This window comes from Kryptolebias marmoratus, linkage group LG16, assembly GCF_001649575.2.
Source record: "Kryptolebias marmoratus isolate JLee-2015 linkage group LG16, ASM164957v2, whole genome shotgun sequence".
Classification (NCBI taxonomy): domain Eukaryota; kingdom Metazoa; phylum Chordata; class Actinopteri; order Cyprinodontiformes; family Rivulidae; genus Kryptolebias; species Kryptolebias marmoratus.
Window position 1 is genome coordinate 15,835,808 of NC_051445.1, and position 24,304 is coordinate 15,860,111.

At 42.1% G+C, this 24,304-nt stretch overlaps 1 protein-coding gene across 11 annotated transcripts in view; it reads left to right on the plus strand.

Moving 5' to 3' along the window:
* ptprub (protein tyrosine phosphatase receptor type Ub) overlaps positions 1-17,880 on the plus strand; it is a 231,398-nt gene extending 213,518 nt beyond the window's left edge. For 7 of the 11 annotated variants that reach the window (XM_037980238.1, XM_037980240.1, XM_037980239.1 and 4 more), the window contains 12 exons: positions 257-293; positions 1,139-1,236; positions 3,268-3,384; positions 4,108-4,262; positions 6,089-6,224; positions 6,852-7,001; positions 8,765-9,079; positions 11,042-11,167; positions 11,432-11,518; positions 12,736-12,893; positions 17,037-17,172; positions 17,269-17,880. In XM_037980238.1, coding sequence (XP_037836166.1) covers positions 257-293; positions 1,139-1,236; positions 3,268-3,384; positions 4,108-4,262; positions 6,089-6,224; positions 6,852-7,001; positions 8,765-9,079; positions 11,042-11,167; positions 11,432-11,518; positions 12,736-12,893; positions 17,037-17,172; positions 17,269-17,331 — 1,578 coding nt within the window. In that variant the 3' untranslated portion in view covers positions 17,332-17,880. The remainder of the gene's footprint in view (positions 1-256; positions 294-1,138; positions 1,237-3,267; positions 3,385-4,107; positions 4,263-6,088; positions 6,225-6,851; positions 7,002-8,764; positions 9,080-11,041; positions 11,168-11,431; positions 11,519-12,735; positions 12,894-17,036; positions 17,173-17,268) is intronic. The other 4 variants (XM_017433249.3, XM_017433250.3, XM_017433251.3 and 1 more) reach the window with 1 other exon arrangement.
* Positions 17,881-24,304: the final 6,424 nt, after the last annotated feature.

Below are 24,304 nucleotides of genomic sequence, written 5' to 3' on the forward strand. Positions count from 1 at the left end.
TTTTTCAAAGATGTCTCTGCATAATATTTTGCCTCACATGTTTGAAACTCTTTGTGTTCTCACTGAGGGCAAAGACATCTGGATTTATCAGGTGCAACGCTGGGAAATTATAAACATGCTTCGCAGCTGCAGACGGGGGTCAGTTGGGGGGAGGGGGTTAGGAAAAAGGGGGACGCAGAGAGAGATGCCCTCCCTTACAGCTGTGCCCAAGGCTCAGATGGCTTACTCAGCATGTTGTTGCTCTTTTCTCTTTCAGGGCTACCATCGATCCAACCACTTCATCGCCACTCAGGGTGAGTATCCCCACCAGGCTTTCATGTGTGTCTGTATGGATTTGGTGCTGCAGAGCACTTTGGGGGTTTTTTGGGTCATGGCTTAATCATTTGAAGATGATCTGACGCAAACAAGGCCTCTGCCAGAACCAGCCGTATCCAGAGCTGATGGTGTGTCAATAAACCCCAAGCTCTTGTTGTCACAAACTAAATAATAGAGATTAGATGAATTGTTGAGCAGACTGATGGCTTCTCAGTCTCTCCCGCCCCAAAACAGGCAGCTGGGCTCTGAATAGTGAGCAAATGTTGAAAAGTTTCCCCTGCTAGTTTCTCTACCCTGAGGAGAATTGGTTTCTATGGCGTTCATTGCAAAGACAGTGAGGATCTGCTTATCTTGCAGCAGCACCCCTCTTCCCCTCCTGTTCCACTCAGAGAAGCAGATGAAACTTGCAGGAGAGAGAGGAGGGATGTCAGCTGCGCTTTTTGTCTCGCTCAATATTTTCCTCCCAGTTTTCAAGCTGTCTTGCTTCCTAAATGTCTCCCCTCTCAGATGACAGTGAGTGACTGGTGGTCCCCCAGACTTTCATCATCAGCCACTGTTGTTGCTTTGTCACCTATTCCACCACACACACACACACACACACACACACACTCAGACACCCTCTCCTCTTCTGCCTCCTTGGAATTCCCAATAACTTTGTCCAAGGCACAATCTTGAGAGATCAGAACCTTGTCATCTGAGAAAGGACACTTGGGTCACAATTATACAAGATTTCATGACAGCGAGAAGTCCCTTCTTGAGAAGGCAGGCTTTGATGAAGCGTATTTTGTCTCTTTTTCTGTTATTTCTCTCCTCTTCCCTCTAGGACCCAAGCAGGAGACTTTGTATGATTTTTGGAGGATGGTGTGGCAGGAAAACTGTTTCAGTATCGTCATGATCACTAAGCTGGTGGAGGTTGGCAGGGTATGTTATCTACACTCTTCCCTTATCCTCCCTTCTGTCACAAACCCTGTGTTCAGAGGCACACTGAAACCATCAAAATGAAACAGTCTGGTGTCTATATGAAAAGCTTTTTACGTCTCTGAAGGACATATGTCTTGGAAAACCTTACTGTTCGTGCAACTGCAGCCTAAAAGCTGTTAGTTTTGGATGATGACGCGCTTTAGACTAATAAAAAACAAACCAAACTGTTGAACAGGCTGTTGAAACTTCGTATTTGGAAAGTGCAACGCTTACTGAAAGTTTGGTTTAAAACCTGATATCAATTAGTGAATTTCAGCCTAACAAACAGCTATCCAATCAAATCCATTTTATCTACAGAATGCATTTAAAAATAAATAAAGTTGACCAAAGTACTGTAAAAACAAAGACATGAATAGTCAAAAACTTAATGTATAAAAGCAAATTACTAAAATTATTTGCTGTTAAAAGCCAAAGAAAACAGTTAATCTAAAAATAGGCTGGTTGATTACAGGACAATATTAATGGTGCATTCAGTTTGCCTCAGAAAAAGGAACTCAGGTTTGAGAGTTATGTCCAATCCAACTTAAACATGTTCCAGTTTTTAATTATTGACCTCAGAAACTGGACCAACTACCATTATCATGTTATGTTTTCAAACACTCCAACAGGTTCACTCATATAGGTTGTAAAATACAACTGATTTAGTAAATACAAATTGCCAAAGCTGCTAATAAATCACCTTTTTTTAAAAACAACTTATTATCTGCAGGGCAGCCATGTTGGGTTTTAAATTTGGGGCTGGTCTGAAAACTCACTCCAGTTTATTTTTTCCAACTTAGCCAAAATGATTACTTGCAAGTGTGAGGCTTACTGGTACTAACTACTGTTAGGCTAACTGGTTAGTAACCAGTAGTAATAAGTTGGGTTGATGATTACTAGTTAAAAGTAATCAGATACTTTAACAAAGACTGAAAACTGTTAGCGTTGTACAAAAGTACTAAATCCCCAAAACAGCAGCTTCACTAACAGATTAAACCAAACAGATACATGTTGTATTTAAAGGACACAATGATCTGTTGGTGCTGTTGTAATAAGAGTTTTAAAAACCTAATCATTAGGAATACCAGATAAACTGTGCCTCATTTGTCTATTTTGGAAATACTGTGAAGTTTTAATCCTGCTTTGTTTTAAAAGTGATAAGAATGTGTGTGGGGGGGCAGGAATCTATTTTATTCTGGGATTCTGTCTGGTAATGCAGCAAGCATAATGTTCCTCCACACACGTGCTATAATTTCCACCTCAAGTATCCCATCCATTTTTTGTTCTGGCAAGAGAAACATATCACCTCAGCAGATGGTTAAAATGACACCATTTTTCCTAACGGAAGCTCTTCATCCAATTTGGTTCCCCTTCCTCACAATTCTGGAAACAGTCGATAAATGAGAAGTGGTCTGTGTGGCAGAATCCAAAAAAACACCTCCATTAAATGAAAAAAAATTACCTCCACTGTATCTGGTAATGGTTAAATGAAGCCCTCCTGTTCCATTATGCTGTCTGTCATTATGTTGTTATTTTGCTCCCCCCCTCCCTCTCTCTCTCTCTTTGCCCTCCAAGATAAAATATCTGTAGAGGAACAGGTTGTGTTTGTTCCGCTGCAGCATTTGAAGGGTAACTGCTACATGCTTTCAACTTGCAAATACAGAAGTAACAGAGAATGAACAGTGTTGTGTTTGATAACTCTAATTTTGAATGGAAATTATATGTGCGAGATTGGTTTGTCCATTTGCCTGCAAGTACAAGAACAAAAGTTGTGATTTCAGACAGTGCAGAGAAAGTTTGTGTATTTTTACATGGCAAAGTGTTGTTCACAAAAATAGAAGATACTTTAAAGCTTTGTAGGATTTTTTGCAACATTGGAACATCCATAAACCTGCCAAACGAACTGATCTTTAGCAGTTTTGCAAATGTACGTGTCAGGAACACGGAGACCAAATTCGGCTAACTTTAAATTGTTGCATCTTTGTTTAAAAGGTGAAGTGCTGTAAATACTGGCCCGATGACAGCGAGATGTATGGGGACATCAAAATCACCCTGCTTAAAACAGAGACGCTTGCCGACTACACAGTTCGCACCTTTGCCTTGGAGAGGGTGAGTTTGTGTCACATTTATGTTTTCCCTCATCCAACTGGTTCACTTCCTTTTGGTCATTTTCATTTGCCGTAATATTCTTCATCCAATTCCTGCTCTTTTTATAGGAAAAGTTAATCTCTCAGGCAGCACGCGCGGTTACCTATCACAGCAAGAAGCAAAATTAAAAGCAGCGCATTAACAGAGGGGATTAGGAGACGTGACGGGACTTTGTGCGGATGGACGTGAGGTCCACCTTTTAAACTGAAAGGAATTATCACCAGCAGCTATGTGCATGCCCCTGCCGTCTTTCCGAGCGCAGCTCCTAGAAAGTTGTGTCTCTGATGGCCTCCGTCCTGTCAGTCTCCTGGGAAGATGTCCCGTTGGACTGGCTCAGAGCGTCGCTGCAGTGACAGTGGCACAAACACTGGATTATCATCACACTGTCACATCCGCTCTCGCCGGGCACACGCCGCTGCTTATTCAAATCAGGATGAGTTTGGGAACTGATGACAGCTCTTTCGGATAAATATATATAATATTTCTGTTTCCAACAAACAGTTGGGGGTGAAGGAACTCCAACCTTTCCTCAGCTTCTCTCAGTAATTCCTTTCAATGTTTTCCTGGCACTAAAGTTGAACCACTGCTAAGAGGAAGCTCAGTCTTCTAGTATTAGAGTTCCAGCCTGTGAGTAGTGTTTATTATCTTTAAATGTTCTCACGGGACCTTGGTTTCCTTCGACAGAGAGGATACTCTACCAAACACGAGGTTCGTCAGTTTCACTTCACATCCTGGCCCGAGCACGGGGTGCCCTACCACGCCACTGGGCTGCTGGCTTTTATACGAAGAGTGAAAGCCTCCACGCCTCCTGATGCCGGCCCGGTGGTGGTCCACTGCAGGTAACATGAAGTCACCCTGGAACCACCAATAATTATGGTTAAAACAAAAAGTTTAAAGGTGGAGTGTAATCTCGTCGACATCTATTAGACATGTTTCTCCTTTTGGAAAGTAAAAAAAAACCTCTAAGTAATGACCAACAGTCTGTGAGAGACACTAGGTTACTCTTCTTTTTTTTGTTGTAATGCAATATCCAAAGAAAGACGGAGCCAAACAGGCTGTTTACAGCACATTCATCAACAGTCTCACAATCCAGCGCACGCACAAACACAAAAATGCCAATCATCCTATAAATAAAAGGAGTGAAAGAAGCACTACATGCGTAATGAGGTGTATACTTTAAAAACAAAGTGCGAGGTGACTTAAGTAAGCAAAACGATAAAAAAAATGATTTCAGCTTTAACCCCCACAGCAACAGACAGATGGTGTTCTTTTTTGTACATTGTGGGTGCAGCAGTCTGCTGTTTGACAAGCTGCTGGGAGCCCCCACTGTGTTATTGAAGGGTAAGAAGTGTTGTTCATGATGGATTACCGTTTTGCCAACAATATCTTACCACTTCTTTTTTTTTTTTCTGGAGTCCATAGGTCAGTGTAGGACCGAGCTGACCCCATCTGACCAGTTTTCCTCCTGGTTCTCTCAGAGCTTCTGCTGAATTAAAAAAACAAAAAAAAAAACTGCAGAAGCCAACACAGTGTCAGGAGCTTCTAAACTGTTCAAATTCTGACTCACAAAAACACATGGTTAAAACTTACAAACATGGCAAATAAGCCAATTAAAATGGGCACAGAAGCAGACCGAACTGTAATGAATCTATTTTTTTACCCATTTACAGTTGTCATTTTATGTCTCAGATTTAGGAAAAAAAAAACAAAAAACTAAATGTTACCAGCAATTATTTTTCCATTTAATTTGATTTCTGGAGATCATCTCCCGACTCTCCACTCGGTGTCTCATGTCTCACAGCAAGACACGCTCTGCGAGAGTGTCCTGGATACGCCAAAGAACAGGATAAAAATACCATCCGATGGTGATTTGCTTGAGGCGCAGCACACCTCCAAAGTCAAATCCCAATTTTTCTAGATAAAAGCATTTTCTCCCAAGTGCGCAAAATTGCCACTTGAGTAGCATTTATTGTGCAAATACCCAGCCTTACAGGGAGACACGGTACTATGACTTACTGACAGCGGAACAAAACATTTTAGAAGGTGATGAACCTCATCACCTTGTAAAATGTTTTTCACAGGTTGTGGAGCTTCATGACAGGGGCTGAGTTTCCCCTTCATGGGCATTTTAGCACATCTCTCCCTCACAAATACACATTTCCTATGACGGGACACACGTTAAAAAAGTAAATAAATGCCCCGTCAGCCTGCGTATGATGTTACGTTGCACCCGAAGCATACATTGAGATCTTTTTGCTGCCCGTTCTCTTGTGATGTAAACAAAAAAATCCTGGAATGGATTGAGACTCCAAGTCTTCAGATTTAAAGAATCAGTCGTTTAGAGTCGAGAACAAGAAACTCTGTTGCCTGTTGAGTTTACAGGTTGCTGTTTGAACTCCTAAACCGGCGACAGTATGAGGTGGTGCTCGTCAGCGACGACATCCTGAAAGCTTGTTAATTATTAGAGTGGGGTCTTTATGGGAGGGTAGCCTCGAAAAGACATAAAAGAAAATGTTTGTTTCAGACCGAGGGGCTTCATAAAAGGTCAGCATGAGGTTAAAAAAAACGAATTGCGTGGATGTTATTAGTACCTTTAGCATCGCCACAGCAGCTTGTTTTTGTTGACACGGAGCGGTACCTGAAACTCTTGCCTTTCTTGCTGCAGTGCGGGGGCGGGGCGCACCGGCTGCTACATCGTGTTGGACGTCATGTTGGACATGGCCGAGTGTGAAGGCGTGGTGGACATCTACAACTGTGTGAAAACCCTCTGCTCTCGACGCATCAACATGATCCAGACAGAGGTCAAAACCCAAGTCATACGTTACACAGATGCATGCACGTAGTCTGCGTTTCCTCAGATGCCCGGTCGTAACACTGTGTGATTAAAAATAAATAAATAAATAAATCTGTGCATTTTTACTTGTAGACAGTGTTGAAGACCGTGCATCTTTTCCCTTCCACTTCACAATTATGTGGTACTTTATGTTGTTCTGTCACATGAAATCCTGGTAAAATACATGGAAGTTTGTGGTTGGAAAAGTTCTGGGAGAGTTGCGTAGTTTTAAAGGAAAAGCGTGACGTGTCAGTGCACGAGTTTTTAGATATGCTGAAGATCATGTAACTCTAATATAAGCTTAGCTTTCATATACGCTGCATCTGTGGTGATTTGCAGGAGAGCACTGATTAAATAATTCATGTCTTTGTGTAGAAATCTAAATTTACTCTCCGTCAGCCTGGAAACATCACTAACAGTTCATTTTTTTGTTTGTTTGAAAGTGTATTTAGATGCATTAATGTCTGGAAGCTGCTGCTGCATTCACGCCCCTCTTCTGTGTAACCCTGTCTGCAGCCGGCGTGCTGCCTCGCAGCGAATCCCCAGGAATCCTGCAGGAAATCCTAATAATTCATTTCCCCTCTTGTCTCCTCAGGAGCAGTATATTTTCATCCACGATGCCATTCTCGAGGCCTGTCTGTGTGGAGAAACAGCCATCCTTGTGAACGAGTTTGCGGTAACCTATAAGGAGATGCTGCGGGTGGATTCTCAGAGTAACTCGTCTCAGCTGCGCGAGGAGTTTCAGGTGGCTCTTTTTTTCTTTTCTTTTTTTTTTTTATCCACAGATGAGCTAAATAAGTCACTGCATTCGCTCTGTTGTAAAGATATACCTCATCTTTGTGTGTCATGATCGGTTTCAGTTGTCTTTCCGTGTGGGTGACATTAAAATCCTCCCCCGCTTTAAAGGAATGCGCTCGGAGAACGTTTTATCAGATGCTGATTTGGAGAGCCAGCTGTGTTCCCACATGCTTTACCTGCTTCATCTGTTGCTCAAACATCAGCTGCACTGATTTCACGTTTAGCATTTCAAAGCGACGGAGAAAAAGGATTATGCTCCTTCTCTAATTTTGTTCTACTTCATCCTCATACAATATACATACAGTCGGAGCCCTGATGGATGGATTGTTTATGATTAAAGACGGGCGATGTAGGTGGTGCAGCACTCAGGTTACAAACCGTTTCCTCTTCAGAAAGAAAAAATGTTCCATTCCTCTTTGATCGTGTGAACTCATGTGTCTGGCATTGACTTTAAAAGCCTCTTCACCACCAAATGAGCTTTTTATTTTTGCCTTTTTAGGCTCTAATCAGTAGTACTGAGATCAGCAAGTCATAGATTTATTATTGATGTGGCATATTAATGATCCAAATATTTTTTCCACTTTGTCTAAAGTAATTATGGCAACAAAACAACAGAGTATTCATCATAGAAAATTGATTTGCAGCGTTTTCCTTTTGGTGTTTTGCTTCTTGAAACTTCATCACTTTCATTTGAATAATGCAGTTTGTCCAACTTTTTCTGTAATTCTGCTAAGCCAGTTTCTCCAAGCATTAGCTTTAAGTTAAAGCAACAGTTCAGACTTTTTTTTTTTTAAACAGAGTTTTGTGGAAAGCTTATAAACGATTAACATCTTTCCTGCTGTAGGTAGCTCTTTGATCGCCTCAGTTTGGAGAAATAAAGATCAATTCTGAGCAGACAGATAAACTAACAGCTAGTCTTGGTGCCATCTTAAAACAGCTCTGTTCTCAAAAATGTCATAATTTCAGTTCACGTGAACGGTATCATGTAAACCTTTACACCGCCGTCCGTTTCACATTACACAGTTACTTATTTAATATCCTTTGATAATTTGCAGGTGCGAATAGCAGCAGCTGGAAGAAAATCAATTTCCGGGCACTGTTAGATGAAATCACTCAAACAGGTTTATTTATATGTTGTGCCCAAAATATAGAGAGCATTAAAGACAATTAAGAATTAACATCAGAGTCCCAGGTCCGAACGGGGAAGCTCCGAATCAAAGCTCTGCCCCCCCAAGTCAACACAGGAGCTTTTATTAAAGATATTGAAACACTGGACCAGAAGGAGGAGTTAGGGAAAAGCAAGGCAGTCTGGTTCCCATGAGGAGAAAATTCAACAACATTCCTGTAAACAAGTTCATTCTGTGAGAACCCATAGAACTTGGAATAGAAGCCATAACAGCATCAGGACTTACCAACAACAGGTGTTAACCTACAACAAATCCTGCCATTACAGCGCTTGAGCTAGTCAAACTTTAACTCTGTTTTTCCAAACGTAAGGTAGTTCAAAGGGCTGGTAAGAAATTAATTGTGCCTAATCTTTCCGCAAAACCCCACTTTAAAAAATGCGAAACATCTCTTTGACATTGAGTTTAGCACCTTGTGTCCCTTTCTTGTTATAACATCTGCAATTCCCGTCATGCCTCAATGCCTCGTTTCTCTCCTGAATTTCCTTTGCTCCCCAGCTCACCTGTTTAACATTTCCATTTGCAGACTCTGAACTCGGTGACTCCCCACCTGGACGTGGAGGAGTGCAGCATCGCTCTGCTGCCCAGGAACCGGGAGAAAAACCGCAGCATGGACGTGCTGCCGCCTGACCGCGCCCTGGCCTTCCTGGTCACCACGGAGGGGGAAAGCAACAATTACATCAACGCGGCGCTCGCTGACAGCTTTCACCGACAGGCTGCCTTCATCGTGACCCCTCACCCTCTGCCGGGCACCACGGCGGACTTTTGGAGGCTGGTTTTTGACTACGGTTGCACAGCAGTGGTCATGCTCAACCAGCTCAACCAGTCCAACTCTGCCTGGGTGAGGTCAAAGGCTTTCATACTTCTTTATTGCCATTGATTTGTTGACGCTACAAGGGAGCTGAGATGGAGCAGAGTTTTTGAGTCAACCCACACACACAAGTTTTCGTTTGAAACTTTTTACTCTCAGAATCGAGGTTATATGAACTTTACATTTCCTGACACGCCCCGCCTGTTATTATTTCTGTATCTTACTGTGCTTGGGATTAGTTTCTTCATGCCATTTTGTTGGGCTTTGATCCCTGACCACATTGATCTCAAGGCATGACTAGATAACACCCGTCCCAGTTTTTTTTTTTTTTCCCCTTCAATCCTCAAGATCCATCTCAGAAGAATATATTTCCCCCCAGCCACATTTCAAGGTTCTTTTTTTTGCCGGCCCACTTTTTTCTCATGAGCATATTTCTTCCTCCGTACTGCAGCTTTCCCAGTTCCATCTTTAGCTTTTTTCGAATAATCTCAATCAGAGCAAGAACGACTTGCTGCTGAAACAAAGTTCAAGTTTGGGTCTTCCAGAACAAATGAATGTAACAAATCGTTTTAGTCATGCGTTTCTTTTTTTAAATCAACTCAAAGTTCTGATGCATACAGTAGGTTTAATGACGTCTATCTGCTCGTTTTGTTTTTTTCCAAATTAAAACCATCCTTGTTTTGAACAAATTAAGCTATCCCTTTGATTTCTGAGTAAGACAGACGTGATGGTTATCAAGCTGATCACTGAGCACCGTTAGTTCTCAGAGGATGTGTCGGAGGTGACACTCAGCTACTACCACTCCAAATTTGAGCTCAGTATCTGTAAAAATGAGTTATCGCCACCTTTGTGTTTGCTAAGGTCAGTTAGTTGTGGCAGCCATCTTGAATCAGGTTGATTCTAAAACTTAGGGTGGTATCTTACTGGTCTGCGACTCGTGGAGACTAGATGATGACTCGAAACTGGAAAAAATGTGAGTAAATTAGCCGATTTTTGACATGAGTCTCACTGAATTCTGAGTGTTTGCCAACAGTCAGGGCCTAGTGAAATGCTACCTTTAATCAGTTGTTGATGCACATCCAATGATGTCTTTCTTAGAGTTTCATTAAATACCATTCAATGGTTCATGATATATTTTGCTAACAGACAGACAAACGCACACACATACAGACGCAGGCAATTGCACCCACCTTCGGTAGCAGTGGCTGGCACTAATGTAGATGATTAGATCATATTTCAACCACCAGATTTGCAACAATGACACCATACTTGGTTAAACTGGTTCAGTTTAACTTGACAGATGTAGGTGATGTAGGTGAACACAGATTCAGAAATCACCTGAAAAGACTCAATAATAGCTTACAGCAAATCTAACCTGGTGAATATCTTACTTTGTTTTCTGTGAAACAGGATTGTTTTTAATTCCAAATTTTAACCCTATTTTCAAGGTTTTTTTTTTCGTGTCTTTACTTCTTAAGCTTCTTGATGAACACTCAGTTAAACAGTCTGCTAAATGTTCACATTTCTTCGAGGCGATAAAACAAAATAAAATCCGACTGGGTAATATTGACAAAACTTTGTTGGCTGAAAGGCAATTTATTACTGTGCCAATAGTTTCATTAGCATAGAGTTGCATAAAAACGTCAGGACAGTCTATTTAAATCCGATAGGTTGCTGTTTGCAAAAATGTTTCTGAAGCGTTTTAGAGGTGTTCAGGTTATAGAGCCTAAGTCTGATTTTCTCTAAAATTCTCTTTAGCGTCTTTTAACAACTTAGGATGAGTAGGAAAAGATCATTTATAGTCAGTTGTAATCTGCCGTTTGTAATCCTACAGGTTATAAAATCCATGAGAGTTGATAACCTGGAGAATAAGAGCTTTTTTATTAACAGCTTTTTATACGGTGCAAAAAAAAAACATGTTGGAGTTCACAATGTTCGTGTTTACGTTGCTGATAAACCTCGTCTCTCTCATCAACCATGTTCCCCACAAAGCCGTGTGTGCAGTACTGGCCGGAGCCTGGTTTGCAGCAGTACGGGCCCATGGAGGTGGAGTTTCTGTCCATGTCAGCGGACGAGGATGTCATCACTCGTCTGTTTCGGGTCAAGAACGTCACAAGGGTGAGCGGTTATGACACAGTGCGGGGCCGCGGGGGGACATGTTGTCCCACAACACTTATCAGAGCCAGTTGTCGCAGTCAAAGTGCTGCTGGTTGTGCATCTGGTGCCTTAAAATCTGAATCGATGAATTGAGAAAAAACAGGTGAATTTCTACAGTCTGTCCTTCAGTATTATTCCTGTTTATTTTTCCCGAGAGGACATTAAATACAATACACTTCGAAATAAACGTTCTCTGTAATGCAGCATGGCGGGTTTTTTTTTCAGAGAACCACAGGAGTGTCTATACATGCAACAAAAAGGATTTTGTTTGGCGATTCAGCAGCCCATAAAATTGGATCAGTTCCCATACAGGTGATTATAATCAAAAGAATTTTCTTCCCATAAAAACACGCAGGGAGAAGCCCATTGACATGCATGCTATAAAGGTCACTCTGCTCTTTTCAATTTCTGTTTGTCATTACTCAGATAGGTGTCTTCCCTTCTCTGGTGCCTTTTGGCATATTAAAAGATCAAACTTTCATTATCGTAGCGCCTACCGTATCTCAGGTGGAGTATACTTCTTCATGCCCCAAAGCAGATTTTCTCTTCAATTTGCTCACAAACCTTGTCACACATTTTATTTTAAAATGCACTGAGTTAGATGAAGCTCATGAAATAAGCCAAATAAAAGCACAGAGAGTTCTGTCCTAGTGAGAGGAGCGTTGTACGTGATTAATAATTATTTTCTCAACTAAAAAAACCCCAGAAAAAACAAACATTTTTGGCAGCATTTTGCATAAGTAAATGCATGCATTCTGCTCAGGACACCGTCAACCAATTATAGAAGAAATCTGTATGCGAGGCACACCCCCCCCCCCCCCATGCCATTAGAAGCAGCGTGACAACTTCCCTTCTTGATTGGCATCCTTACCTCCTCTGTCGGCTGCCCTTGTCATTCCCCTCTCTACCTGTGGCACCTTTTTTTTCCCCCCCCTTACTCAGAGCACATCACAGTCAGGAAAAGGGCAACTTAATGCAGCACGGGAGGAATTAAATCAGAAATAACACACACCCTTTTCACTTTTAGCACCTCTCTCTGAGCGTTACTGTGTACGTTTCTCGTGTGTGACAATGATGTACAAGGGCAGGGAGTAGAAGTGTAAGGAAGTGCACTGTAAGCATCTGCCTGTGTGGGTGTGAGGGCTGAACAAAAAGGGGAGGGGGGTGAAAAAAGTTTAAATTCCCACCTTCACTGAGGGTGTTCCTTTGTGCATCGTTGGGTGTCTTTGCCAGCCTAATTTGCATGAGTTACAGTTCTCCACTGGTTCTTAAGTACTAGGTGAAATTCTACAGGACAAGGTTATGAACACACAGGGACCTCTTTCACACTCAGCACGGGCCCCACTTACACCCACAGACACATATATCTGGAAGTCAGACTGCTGAGTGAGCACAGCTGAAATGCCAGCGTGCAGTCTGGAGAGCAGTCAGAACTGGCACGTTTAGGCAGGCCGGAACGATATTTTGGTGCATTACGGACACGTGCGCGGAATCTTGACATGTGTTTCATCTGATCTGTGCTTCTGAAGCTCCAAGAGGGCCAGCTGGTGGTGTGTCAGTTCCAGTTCCTGCGCTGGTCGGCGTACCGCGACGTTCCCGACTCCAAGAAGGCTTTCCTCAACCTGCTGGCTCAAGTGCACAAGTGGCAGAGGGAGTGCGGGGAAGGACGCACCGTTGTACACTGCCTGTGAGTTGTCGTCCAGGAAGATGTATGAAGTGTTTCAAATTAAAGAAGAAATGTTGAAGGATGTTCATTGGCTGAAATTCCAACACACAACAGTTTTCTTCCCTAATTAGGAACCTAATATAAGATCCACTCATTCAGAATCTGCTGAGTCAGTGGTTGCCATGGTGATTTTCGCTTTTGCTTTTAGGGCTGAGGGAAAGCTCTAAAGCAAAAGCACCACTTCTCATCAGACAGGCAGACAGAAACCAGAAACTGAGCCTCAAACAAACGTTCGCTGTGTAAAAACCTATAAGCTGAATAAAAAGAAATGTTTGAACCGTGAGTAACGAACCCATCCAGCGGCTGTATGCCTGCATTTTTCTCTATCTGCAGAGCAAAGTGTAGGAGATATGACAGGTTAAACACAGCCTCCACTTCAGGTTGCAAGAGAAAAATTCAGAGCTCAGATAAAACGGGAGTCAGGGAGTTTGGGTGTGTGCTCCCTGCAGTCTGGGGTCCTATAGGCAGTGGCACACACACACACTTGGTGAAAAAAAGACATCTACATTTTGATGTATAAACCATATAAGAAGTGTAAAACTCTTGGAAGTGAGAAGAGTTTGCTTAAGAAAATCATCAAAATACAACTTCATTTGTATAAAAATCATTAGATATGTTAAAATGTCTCACTCATTTGGCTAATTCTGACATTTTTTAGTGAATTTCGTCTACGCCGTGCTGCCAAATGTCACAGCAAACTCGTTTAATTGAGCTGTATGTTTTGATGTTTTTTTTTTTCCCCTATGGGTTTTTCCAAACCTGCAGGAGGAGTAGGGAATTAAAAATCATGATGGAAATTGACGACTAATCACCAAATAGTAATCAGGGTACTTCAATGCTCATGTGTTGGCACGTTTTAAAAACCACACAGAGAGAAGGCAGAAATGCATTCAGCCTCATCTGAAAAGGTCCTACACAGCAAATTACAGCTGCTCAAGGCTGACATTTAAAAGTGCATTTAAAAACCAAAGGCTTATTCACAGGAGGGGTGCATCACAAAAAGCGTGTGTAATAACATCATGAGCGAATCTGTTTGATGAGAGACGAAGACTGTGTCGAGCCTGCTCTGTCGCTCGGCCCCGACAAGGAGCGGCGCGATTCATCACGCCACTGATTTCTAATGTGGAAAATCTAATTCTGCCGTAATCGCTGCGCACTGGTACTGTATGGTGCAGTGTGTACATGGCACGGTACACTCCTCTGTTGTCCCCGGCAGCCCCCCTCGAGCAAACACCCCGCTGATGAATATGAATGGGCCGTCTGCCTCATTGCCGACCCGTCACACGTTCAGACCCCTCCCCGTCCGAAAGCACATCACTCAGCGCTGTCACACAGTGTTACCCACGACAACCAGGAGGGAGATTATGGAGATCAAATCAATTATGGCTTAATACAGAATGCGATGGCTCTCACTACACTAAATCCAGCACTGCCAAAGCTCTGACGACGATTGATTACTTTAATATTGCTTGTATACGCTGCAGAGTCTCCCACACCCACCTTGGCCACGTCTGTCTCTGGAGGGAGGAAGTGGATTGTCCTCCAGTACTTTATAGATATTGCCTTTCATTTCTGATGACCAGCGCAGTATTTCACAAAGAAATGCCGCTCTGTGCTGTTATTCCTCAATTTATGGTACCTTATAGTGTTTTTAATATTGCTATATATATATATATATATATATATATATATATATATATATATATATATATATATATATATATATATATATATATATATATATATATAATTTTTTATAAATTTATTATATTTATAGTTTGCCTGTGCTGAAGGAGCTGTATCAAATTGTTGTTTTTATGAAGTGTTAAAACGGTTTTATCAGATTACATGGATGTACCTTTTTTATACTCTCTTCCAGAACTTAGTTAAACGTTTTAAAAGCCTTTTTTTTTTTTCCCCCTCTGGAGAGGTAAACCTATTTTTGTATATCGATATCATCTATACAACATGGTTATAAATGTGGTACCAAAAGGAGTGGCATCTGCACACAGATGGTCAAACGTGGATTTTCATCGCCTCGCTGTAACGATTAGTAGGGGACGGGAATCTTTAGGCACCTCACGGTTCGATTTGATTCTGATTCAGAGGGCCGTGATGCAGTTTTAAAATGATTATGAAATGATTGCGCTTCAACCAAAAACCCTAAGAATAAAATCTCTCAGACCTTATAGAAAGAAATATTTAGCTTTACTCAGATTTTGGGAACTAAATCAACAGAAGAAAAAGGGTCAAAACGCTGGCTGTCCATGCATCACATGTCAGAGTTATCTTACCTGCTTTCCTCAGTGTTTCCATGTCTTTGTTTTCAGTCCCGTTGTAGTGTGTGGTAATGGCTGTGTTAGTATATCTTTGACTTAGAATGAGCTCGTTCTATCGTGGCTCTGAATTAGGAAACATGGAGCACAAGCCCCAGTTGAATGCTGTCGGGAATTTTTTTGCAATAAAACTTCACCTTTTCCGAGTTAGGTGGAAACTTTGACGCCTCGATCCTCCTCTGGCAGCAGTGGCAGCTAGTAGTTTTCACCAGAGTGATGTGGCTCTTATGTATGTCAGTCTTTACCTTTAGCTTCAAAGGAGCTAAAGTACTTCCAGCTAGAAAGTCCTGCCCCTTCACCTTATTTCGCTTCACAAAAAGAATCAGGACATCCTCCCACTCCCGGCACAAAGACACAAATGGAGGAGTAGATGTAAAAAGTCAGTGGAAGGGGTGATATGGGACGCAGCCTTACTGTAGCAGAGCTTGCTGTCCTCATCATCCTGACATGCTCAGGGTTTTCATTCTTGGTTGAGCTGAAGCATTAATCACAATAAGACTGGATCTCACTGAATACGGCTGTCTTAAAGGAAAGTGTCACACATGCTGAAGTGATGAGGGATTATCGTATCGGAGTAAAGTTTATTGATCCAACCAAGGAATGCATTTCATTTTGAATTTGATCTCAGTCTGTCTGGTAGTTGGGAAGACATTTCACTCAAAACTGCAAATGTCATCTTCATATTGGTTCTGCAGGAAAAGTCAGGGATCCAGGAAGTGCAGAAAGATTCAGCCTTTAGAGATCTTTATGGTTCTGTACTAAATCCCAGAGGGATTCAGATTCTGCTTACTTGGCTATGCAGTCAGATATAGTAAACCAAGCATGGGTATTGGTATTTAAGTCATTCTATATACAGTTACAATCATCTCTTAACAGCTAAATATGCCCAAGAAGAGCCCAGTGGGATGAGAAGATCTAGCCACACCAGAGCTTCACACGGTGGTGCAGTTCCATGTGTGATGTGGTCAGATTCTGCTGGTTGTGACCACAGCAGGTGTTGGGATAACTTTGATTGTTGCTGCTGAAGCATGAGTCTGAACCACTGCAGTCAGAAAGATAACCAGACGAGCTGATTCACCCACCTCTCCTTCCCTCCCTCTCTCTCTCTGGCTCCTCGACAGCTGCTGAGTCTAATCGAGACAGACTGTTGCTGTAGTTATGACTGTAGTCGTGGGATGACACGGCCTGTCACTGTGATTGTGTCTGCAGCTACGGTTGTGCTTCGGTTGTCACGATTATGACTGTGACACATTGGTATATAATGGGTCAAACGCTTGCTACATGCCGCTGTTTCGCCGCAAACTGGGATGGTTGTTCCTATTGAGCAATGCACTGAAATCCTCTGGTGTTTTTTTTTTTGTTTTTTTGTTTTTTTGCGGGTGGGGTCTCTTTTCTTTTCTGAGCCTCACTTTGCTTCAGCTATTTGCTGTGATACTGCTGGACCTATCAATAAACCTGAGAGATATTCTGGCAAAGTCAGAGCGCTGGTCAAAGTCACGCTGACAGAGACCCTGGGCCCTCTCTTCGAGGAGATCGATAAGCAGTAAACACCTCTTATGAAGTGTTACTTATTATCTCCTTTAGGTAGTGCCAACAGAAACTGAACACCTGCAAGAAACAATATCAGGAAAGGGGGAAAAAAATAAAAATCACCTACGCAATAGATGGCACAAAAATCTTGCAAAGGAATGGAACATCAACTATTTTCGAAGCTCTGACTCCTCTGCTGTCTGTGATTTATTTTTAACTACCTCCCCCACCCCCACAGTAACGGTGGTGGTCGTAGTGGGACCTTGTGTGCCTGCAACATCCTCCTGGAGATGATCCAGTACCAGAACATGGTGGACGTCTTTTATGCTGTCAAAACTCTACGCAACTGCAAGCCCAACATGGTGGAGTCTCTGGTAAGAAAAGCTTTATAGATATAAAAACAACGTGTTTCTCAGCAGAAAGAAAGCTGGGGTTTATTCTTTGATTTGTGTTTTTTATTTTTTTTCCAGGACCAGTATCGATTTTGCTACGACCTCGTCCTGGAGTACTTGGACTGCTTCGAGGGCAGATAGCAACTAACAGTTTACGACAGCAGCCGGATCCCGTACGCCGCAGGTTTGCTTTGGGGCCACCCAGTGACACCCCATCTTCTTTAAAGTTTGGACCTTTGGACTTTAAAGAAACACGAAGGAAGAGGAAGGCGAATGAAAAGAAAACCTCGATCAAGGTTCTAAATTTTAACCTTTAATGTACAGCTGTGATTTCCTCCTTGTTGGTGATGTTTCGTTAGTTTTTGGTTCCGTTCGGTCCACTCTGCCTCTCGGACTGAATCTCTTTCTGTAGCAGCAGAACGACACTGGACCTGTTTATACCGAGGAAGGCTCGCCGCGGCCGTGCTCCATTATTTCACTTAAACGGCGAGGAGGCTGGGCGTTGATTCCAAAGTTACCCGAACTTGGAGGCACTCTGTTTTCTCTGAAGAGCGGCAAGACTTATGTACAATACCATAAACTGCCTTACTGTTTCATGTTCAGAAAAATGGGTTTAAATTAACAACCTAAATCCAAAGGATTATCATATAACTTGAAAAAAAAAAAAAAAAAAAACGAAGAAAAAAAAAAGAAGCAGCAAAATGTTTAACAGACGAGCAGCATTACAACTGACCAGCCTGGTTTTCATCAGTACTGAGGCATAAACTGTACAGTATTGCATTGTATTGTATTTTGCCATAACGTGTATGCTGGATTAGCATGTGTGCTGGGACTAGAAGGGGCTCTGGTGTCACCACGAGAGAGCTCCCCGTCTCATTACTCTCACAGTGCCAATCCTGATCCCACTGACTGACTTGAAGCCTTTTTTTTTTTTGTTTCTGTCGCTTCGTTTTGATGGATGTCTGCAAACATACAGTATGATCCAAGTGATTGTTTGTAATTTTTTTTTACACGGTATGAAAGAAAAAGGACCAGCGTTGAAACTGCACCGGGGTACCATAGTGCTGATGTGAAACACGATGTTCCAGAAATCCTGCGGTGATGTGTTTTACCAGTTCCAGCGTCGCAGGTTCGAACTCGTTCGTTCTTTAAGCTGTTTGGTTCTTCTGTAAATTATCAGCCAAGTTTAAACCAGTTTGAGCTTGATTGTTTCAGGTGTGAGGCCCGTTTTTGAGAATTTTGCCATGAATTTAGCTGTTAGTGGTGTAAATCAATAAGAAAAAATGACTGTATAATAAAAGAGACTGATCCACTATGCATCACCACTTGTAACTGAACATTTTGGTGTTTTGGCACCATTTTTCTGAGTGAGACTGATATATTATGACAAAGGGGGAATATAAACATTTTGTCCAGAAATCCTGTATCTATTTCTCAGCTACTGGCCAGTCTCAGTGACCACTGGAGCTCTCTGGAATATGTGATTCACATAAAGATCTGAGTCAGCTTTGAAACAGCCTCTGGAGAGGCCACTTCACACAGACAGGGAGCGAGCAGTTCTTGTTTTTTTTCCAGGACCTCAAGTAGAATTTTCTTTTCTTTTTTTTTTTTTTTAATTTCATTGTTATTCCTTAAAATACATTTCATTTTAACCATGACTCCTGAAGCTCCTTTAGAAGAAGATTTGGCAGGTGGGAGGGGGCGGTACCACAGAACCCACCCTGATAAACGAGAGGAGGCAGCTTGGCGCCCGGAGAAGCTGAAAACTGGCCCGTCCACCGAGCGTCAGAGAATCACTGGATCTGTGTTTTACTTGTCAGACAACAGAAGCTTTCTTCTTTGTTAGCTCATCGCCTCGTGTGATTCCTGTGCTATAAGATTTCTCACAAAAATCAGCTAAAAGGTTATGCTCAGCGGAGGGTGAACGGACTGCAGAGGCTGTAGTCCCGTTTTCAAGAGGCTGACATCTGCTGTCTTGCAACACACTTTAATTTTTTTTTTTCCCCATCTACCATTAATAATCTTTCACTCCTGTGCTTGGCACAAATCCGTTTATAACTTTCTGCACCTGGCGAGGAAATTCTTCACTCGAGCCTCGATGGTAAAATGTGATGATGAAAAGCAAAGGAAGTCTCCTTTACACGCCGCTGTATCTTCGGTGCAGAGACGAAGGTCGAGTGCGTTTCAGCCACACATGACGATGCTAATTACACATTCCACCTACCTGGTGGTGCGCACATGTTCATTTCACCTTGCCCGTGATGCGTAGGGAATCCAGAGCGCCCGGTGGAGTCTCCTTGAAGAACTTGGATCGGTTTTTATCCCACCAGTTCCTCTTACACCTCGTGTGGAGCTCCGTACAGGCAATTCATTTATCCTCCATTCTGAGTCGTTTTTAAGGAAATTAAAAGGCAGATTTGGTTTGTCACCCTCATGATTTATTTGTACACTAGCACAAGGTGGCAGTTTTGCTAAATTTAGTGGGGGAAAAAAAAAAATAGTTCTTCGAAAAGAAATCGCTGGAGGCGATGAACCAACAACAAAGAAAGTTTTTGCCATCTGATGATAGAGGCAGACTGGAATCACGTGACTCTGATGCTCGCTGGATGAGCTCTATAGGCTCATGAGTGTCTGCTTTTGGTGCCAGAATTGTAATTGTTTGAACAGAGCAGCTCGTTTTTGATAGGAAGAAAAGGCTGAAAGGAATGTGTACATACAGATGTATATTGTTCTGTGAATACTATGTGAATAATATATTCTATGTTTGCCCTGAGTAAAGATGTTCACTGCGTAACCACAAAGCTGAATGTGCTGTAAATGAACATTTTGTGAGTTTTCTTTTTTGTTTTGTTTTGGGGTTTTTTTTCCCTCCTCCGACATCATTGTATGAGCTGAGTCTTTTTGCAGTATTCAGCTCAGCACTCGGAGCATGTATGAATTATTATTCTTTGCATTCAGTTTCATTGATTTCAAAAATAGCCGGCGCGCCGCGAGAATTATTTCATCCGCTTTGTGAGTGCGTTGTACTTTTACCATTCCAGAGCTTTCTATTGTGACTGCTGCCAGCGCAGGATCACCGAATTCACTCGTTTGTTTTCTGTATGACCCCGAGAATAAGTGACTACTGTGTTTTTTGAACATTGTATTTGTGGAGATGAGGGGGGGGGATGTGTTCAACGTGAGAGACGGCGAGGACGGGATGTGTATCGGGGTCAGGAGGAGTTGGGGTGTGTGTGTGGGGGGGGAGGTTCTTGGATAATGATTATCAATAAAAGAGGAGAAAGAGATGCTTTGTTGAGAACTTGTCATTTGATGTTGGGGTAAAAATGCACACTCGGCTGGAAGAGAATATGGTCCATGACTGGTTTGTCAGCAGAACGTGGGCTTCCTGCCTAAAAACCTGCGACCCAGCTGTGGTTCCAGTCGTCTCAAACCACATTGACCTTTAAATCTTACCCCTCTGTCTTATAGCTCACCTTATTTCCTTCCTTTTTTTTTTTTTTTTAACATAGCACCCCCCACCCCCACCCTCATCTCTTATTCTATTAATTTCATTTTTTCTTCTCATCTTTCTCCATTTGCCGCTCTGCAGAGTAATGTGACTCTGTACCACAGACTTCCTCCGCCACCCACTGCTGCTCTGAATAATGCAGCAGTCCTGCAAACTGATCCAGTGTTCCAGTGCGGAGGGACAAGTCAGATTAATTAGGGGGCAAGACCCCCGACTGTTGGGTTTAAGACAAAGTAGGCCGTCTGGATTTGCTTCAAGATTGGCTGGGGATTGATTAGCCTTCAGAAACAAACTGTTTTTTGGGGGGGAAAAGCTGGTTCTTAAAAGAGGAAGGTTTATTATCATGTCACTGGAAAGAAGCAGGAATTCCTTTCGGTGACAGAAAAAAAAATTAAGCAGGCAAGTCCTTTTCATGATAGTACTTCAAGCAATGTTTCAAATCTTTGTGAATAATAATAAATAATATCTTACCTGTTGTAGATAGCTCTATGAATGACCTCCGTTTAGAGAAACAATTTAATTCTGATCAGGTTGACAAGCTAACGACTAGTCTGAGTGGGACTGCAGCTGTTTTAAAACAGAATTGACAGTGATTAATGCAGAAACTATTTCAGAATCCTTCTACATAGAATTCTCTGGTTATTTACCAGCACAAACGGTGGCTACCAATCTGAATTAAATACCTGTAAAGTTTTCTACATTTGCCTTTTTCACCTTGGGAAAGAGGCTTTCAGCCACAAAACCCCACACTAGTAGTTTAACTCAGAAGGTATCTGGAATCCTTCCAGTTATTTCTGATGGTGTAATCACTGCCACGATCAGTAAAACTCATCACCGGGCCAAGAGGGTTTTGTCTTTTCTCTGTAGGTTTCCTGTCTTAATACTGTGCTGACAGGCTTGATGAATGTCTCTTTCAGCTGCCCAGTGAGTCTCACCAGATACACTCAGCGTTATGGTATTCTATAAAAAGATGTGCTCAAGTCAGGACTATTGAGAGAGCGCGGTTCGACCAGAGTAGTGTGAGTTATGCACTTGTTTTTCCAGTCGTACTGAAGTATGTTCACTTCCGAATCTCCTCTTGATGTTCATCACATTCAGTAATGTTCTGCATCAGTATTTTCTACCAACCTGTTAGGTTGAATTAATCATTTCAAGCTGATTATCCCTACTCAATGTCAATGTTCACCCACACAAGCTACTGTATGTGGCAGAGCAGCCAAACTCATCGAGGATTCTTGAGTGAACTGGCGACATTCTTACACATCTCTTTATATTGTTCAGCCTTTGAAGGGAAAATACACTTTAGAAATTTCAGGTGAAAACTAAGAATCCTAACTTCTCATAGCACCGCTGATCCAAAAACGCAAATTCCCAAAATATTAACCTCAATTGATTGCAAATATCAGATTATCCAGTAGTTCTGGCTGACTAAGTGCCACTTCTTAAAGGTAATATTTGGAATTTTTCCACTCGTTTTTTTTTTTCTTTTTCTCTTAGAGTAAAATTATTGATAGGCTCAAAAAGCAATGAAATTGGACCCGCAGAGAGAGAACTCTGAAACCTGCAACTACTAAAAGCCTGCAGTGTAATAACAGGGTGAAATCATTCACTGCAAAGTCAGAGTGCTTGTAATTCAAAATTTCGAGTTCAGGGGGATGCTCACAAGTGCTCGAAAAAGAGTACAGGAAACATACCTCACGATGATGAAGGCTTTTGTTTTCATTTCTTCTGGTCTCAATTTGGTGTGTATGTGCAAATCATTTCAGTGTGCCAGAATATTTAGATGGCCGATGACTCATTAATGAAACCACATGATATTTCGCAGTACAGTTAGATACAATACAGCACAATATATTATAACATGAAAGTTTGTGTTGGAAATTAAATTGAATTTAGTGGCCATAACAACTTATCTGAGAACGGTAAAAAGGAGACATTTTAAGGGAGACAGCAACAGGAGCTAGAATTAAGCTCCAGCTAACAAAATGACCTTTTCCCTCCGTGAAGTCAGTCTCATCTGTTGGAACACCTCCGTTTGGTCATAGAGAGTTGCTTTGGTGAAGGATATCTTCTGTTTGAAAGCCGAGAATCCTCCAAGTCAGACTTAAAGGGCTGCATTAACCAGCGTACGGATGGAACGATTACAAAGAGTTTGCATCATTTTGCAGCAAAACTCCCCACAACTTCAGGTTGGTTTTCAGAAAGTTTTGCATTTCATCTCTGTGAAGTTGCTCTACTTTTCCTCTGCTCTTTCTACCATTTTAGGCTGTTGGTTTCAAGCAGAAGTGGTTCCCAAACAAAGCGTCTTCAACAGCTGTCCGTCGTGGCGTTCTCACACATCAATCTGCTTTCGAAGATCGCTGGCCCCACTTTCAAAATTCCGGTCCTTTCTTTTGAAATTAGCTCATGACTTTTAGGTGCGCGGATGGTTGCGAATTGGATTACCTTCACAATCTCCCCCATGGTTGGGAATTAATACGTTAAGCCGCCTTCTCAGTTGTTTAGCAAAACAGGTGCAGGAACACGGGGCTGGTTGTAGGATTGTTGTTCTTCAAAACCCCATGATTTCACTTACAAAACGTTTGTTTTGTGCCAAATGCTTCGCTAAAACATGCAGATAAAATCCAATATTCTCTAAGAGACTATTGCCACCAAAGCTTTTCATCGCAACCTTGCCCCCAGACAAAGTCAATAAGTCGAAAGAGAATATGCATAATGTTCCAGGCTTTTAGGAAACTCTTTTCTTCTTTCTGTACAGACTTCTCCCGTGAAGCACACAAGGTGGAAAGTGAACACACATACACACACACACACACTTGGATTATCTTGCCTTACCATCCTGGTGATACTCCGCTTCTGGTGAATAGTGCAGCAGACAAGACAGGTGGCCTCAGCTTTGTGCTCAGCAGAGCGAAGACGAAGAAAAGCTGTCCAGATGGCTCCGTCCACCATGTTTTCTCACTGGTTCCACCACCGCTACACGTCTGACTGCAGCCCTTATCTCAGCCCTGTGTTCTCAGCTCAGTGAAAGTGGTGGCTCACTTTAACAAGGGAAAAAGATGGTTCTAACCTGGATCAGTCGGACAAACAAGGAGCTGGCGACAGATAACCAGAATTTGTAGAGTGACTCATTCAGCCTTTTTTATCACACTCACTTCTTTCTGTTGAGAACACAGAACCGGCCACATTTAACAAAGTCTGACTATAATGATGGCTGAAGGGTCTCCGTCTACTTTCCCTGTACAAAACTGAAGCCGTAATTGTGGCTGCCATGTTGTATCTTTGAGTCTCATATTATAGAAATAAATATCTGAACATGTAGCAGCAAGGTGAGAACTTCAGGAATCAACTGAAGTCAACTCCTGGGAAAGATTATCTGAGATGTATTTTTTTTTTTAGTCAAAAAAAAGGCTTGTTTGTTTACACAAACTACTTTGAACAGTGGTTTTGTTCCTGTGTCTGCTAATAATACATGTCCGTGGCTCAAACCATCGAGATGTATTATAACTAAAGACAGGACTGGAAGCCGGAAGTTGAAGCCACAAAAAACGAGAGGAGTTTTACTCTCGCGACAGCAAAGAACATTGATTTCTTCGTTGATGG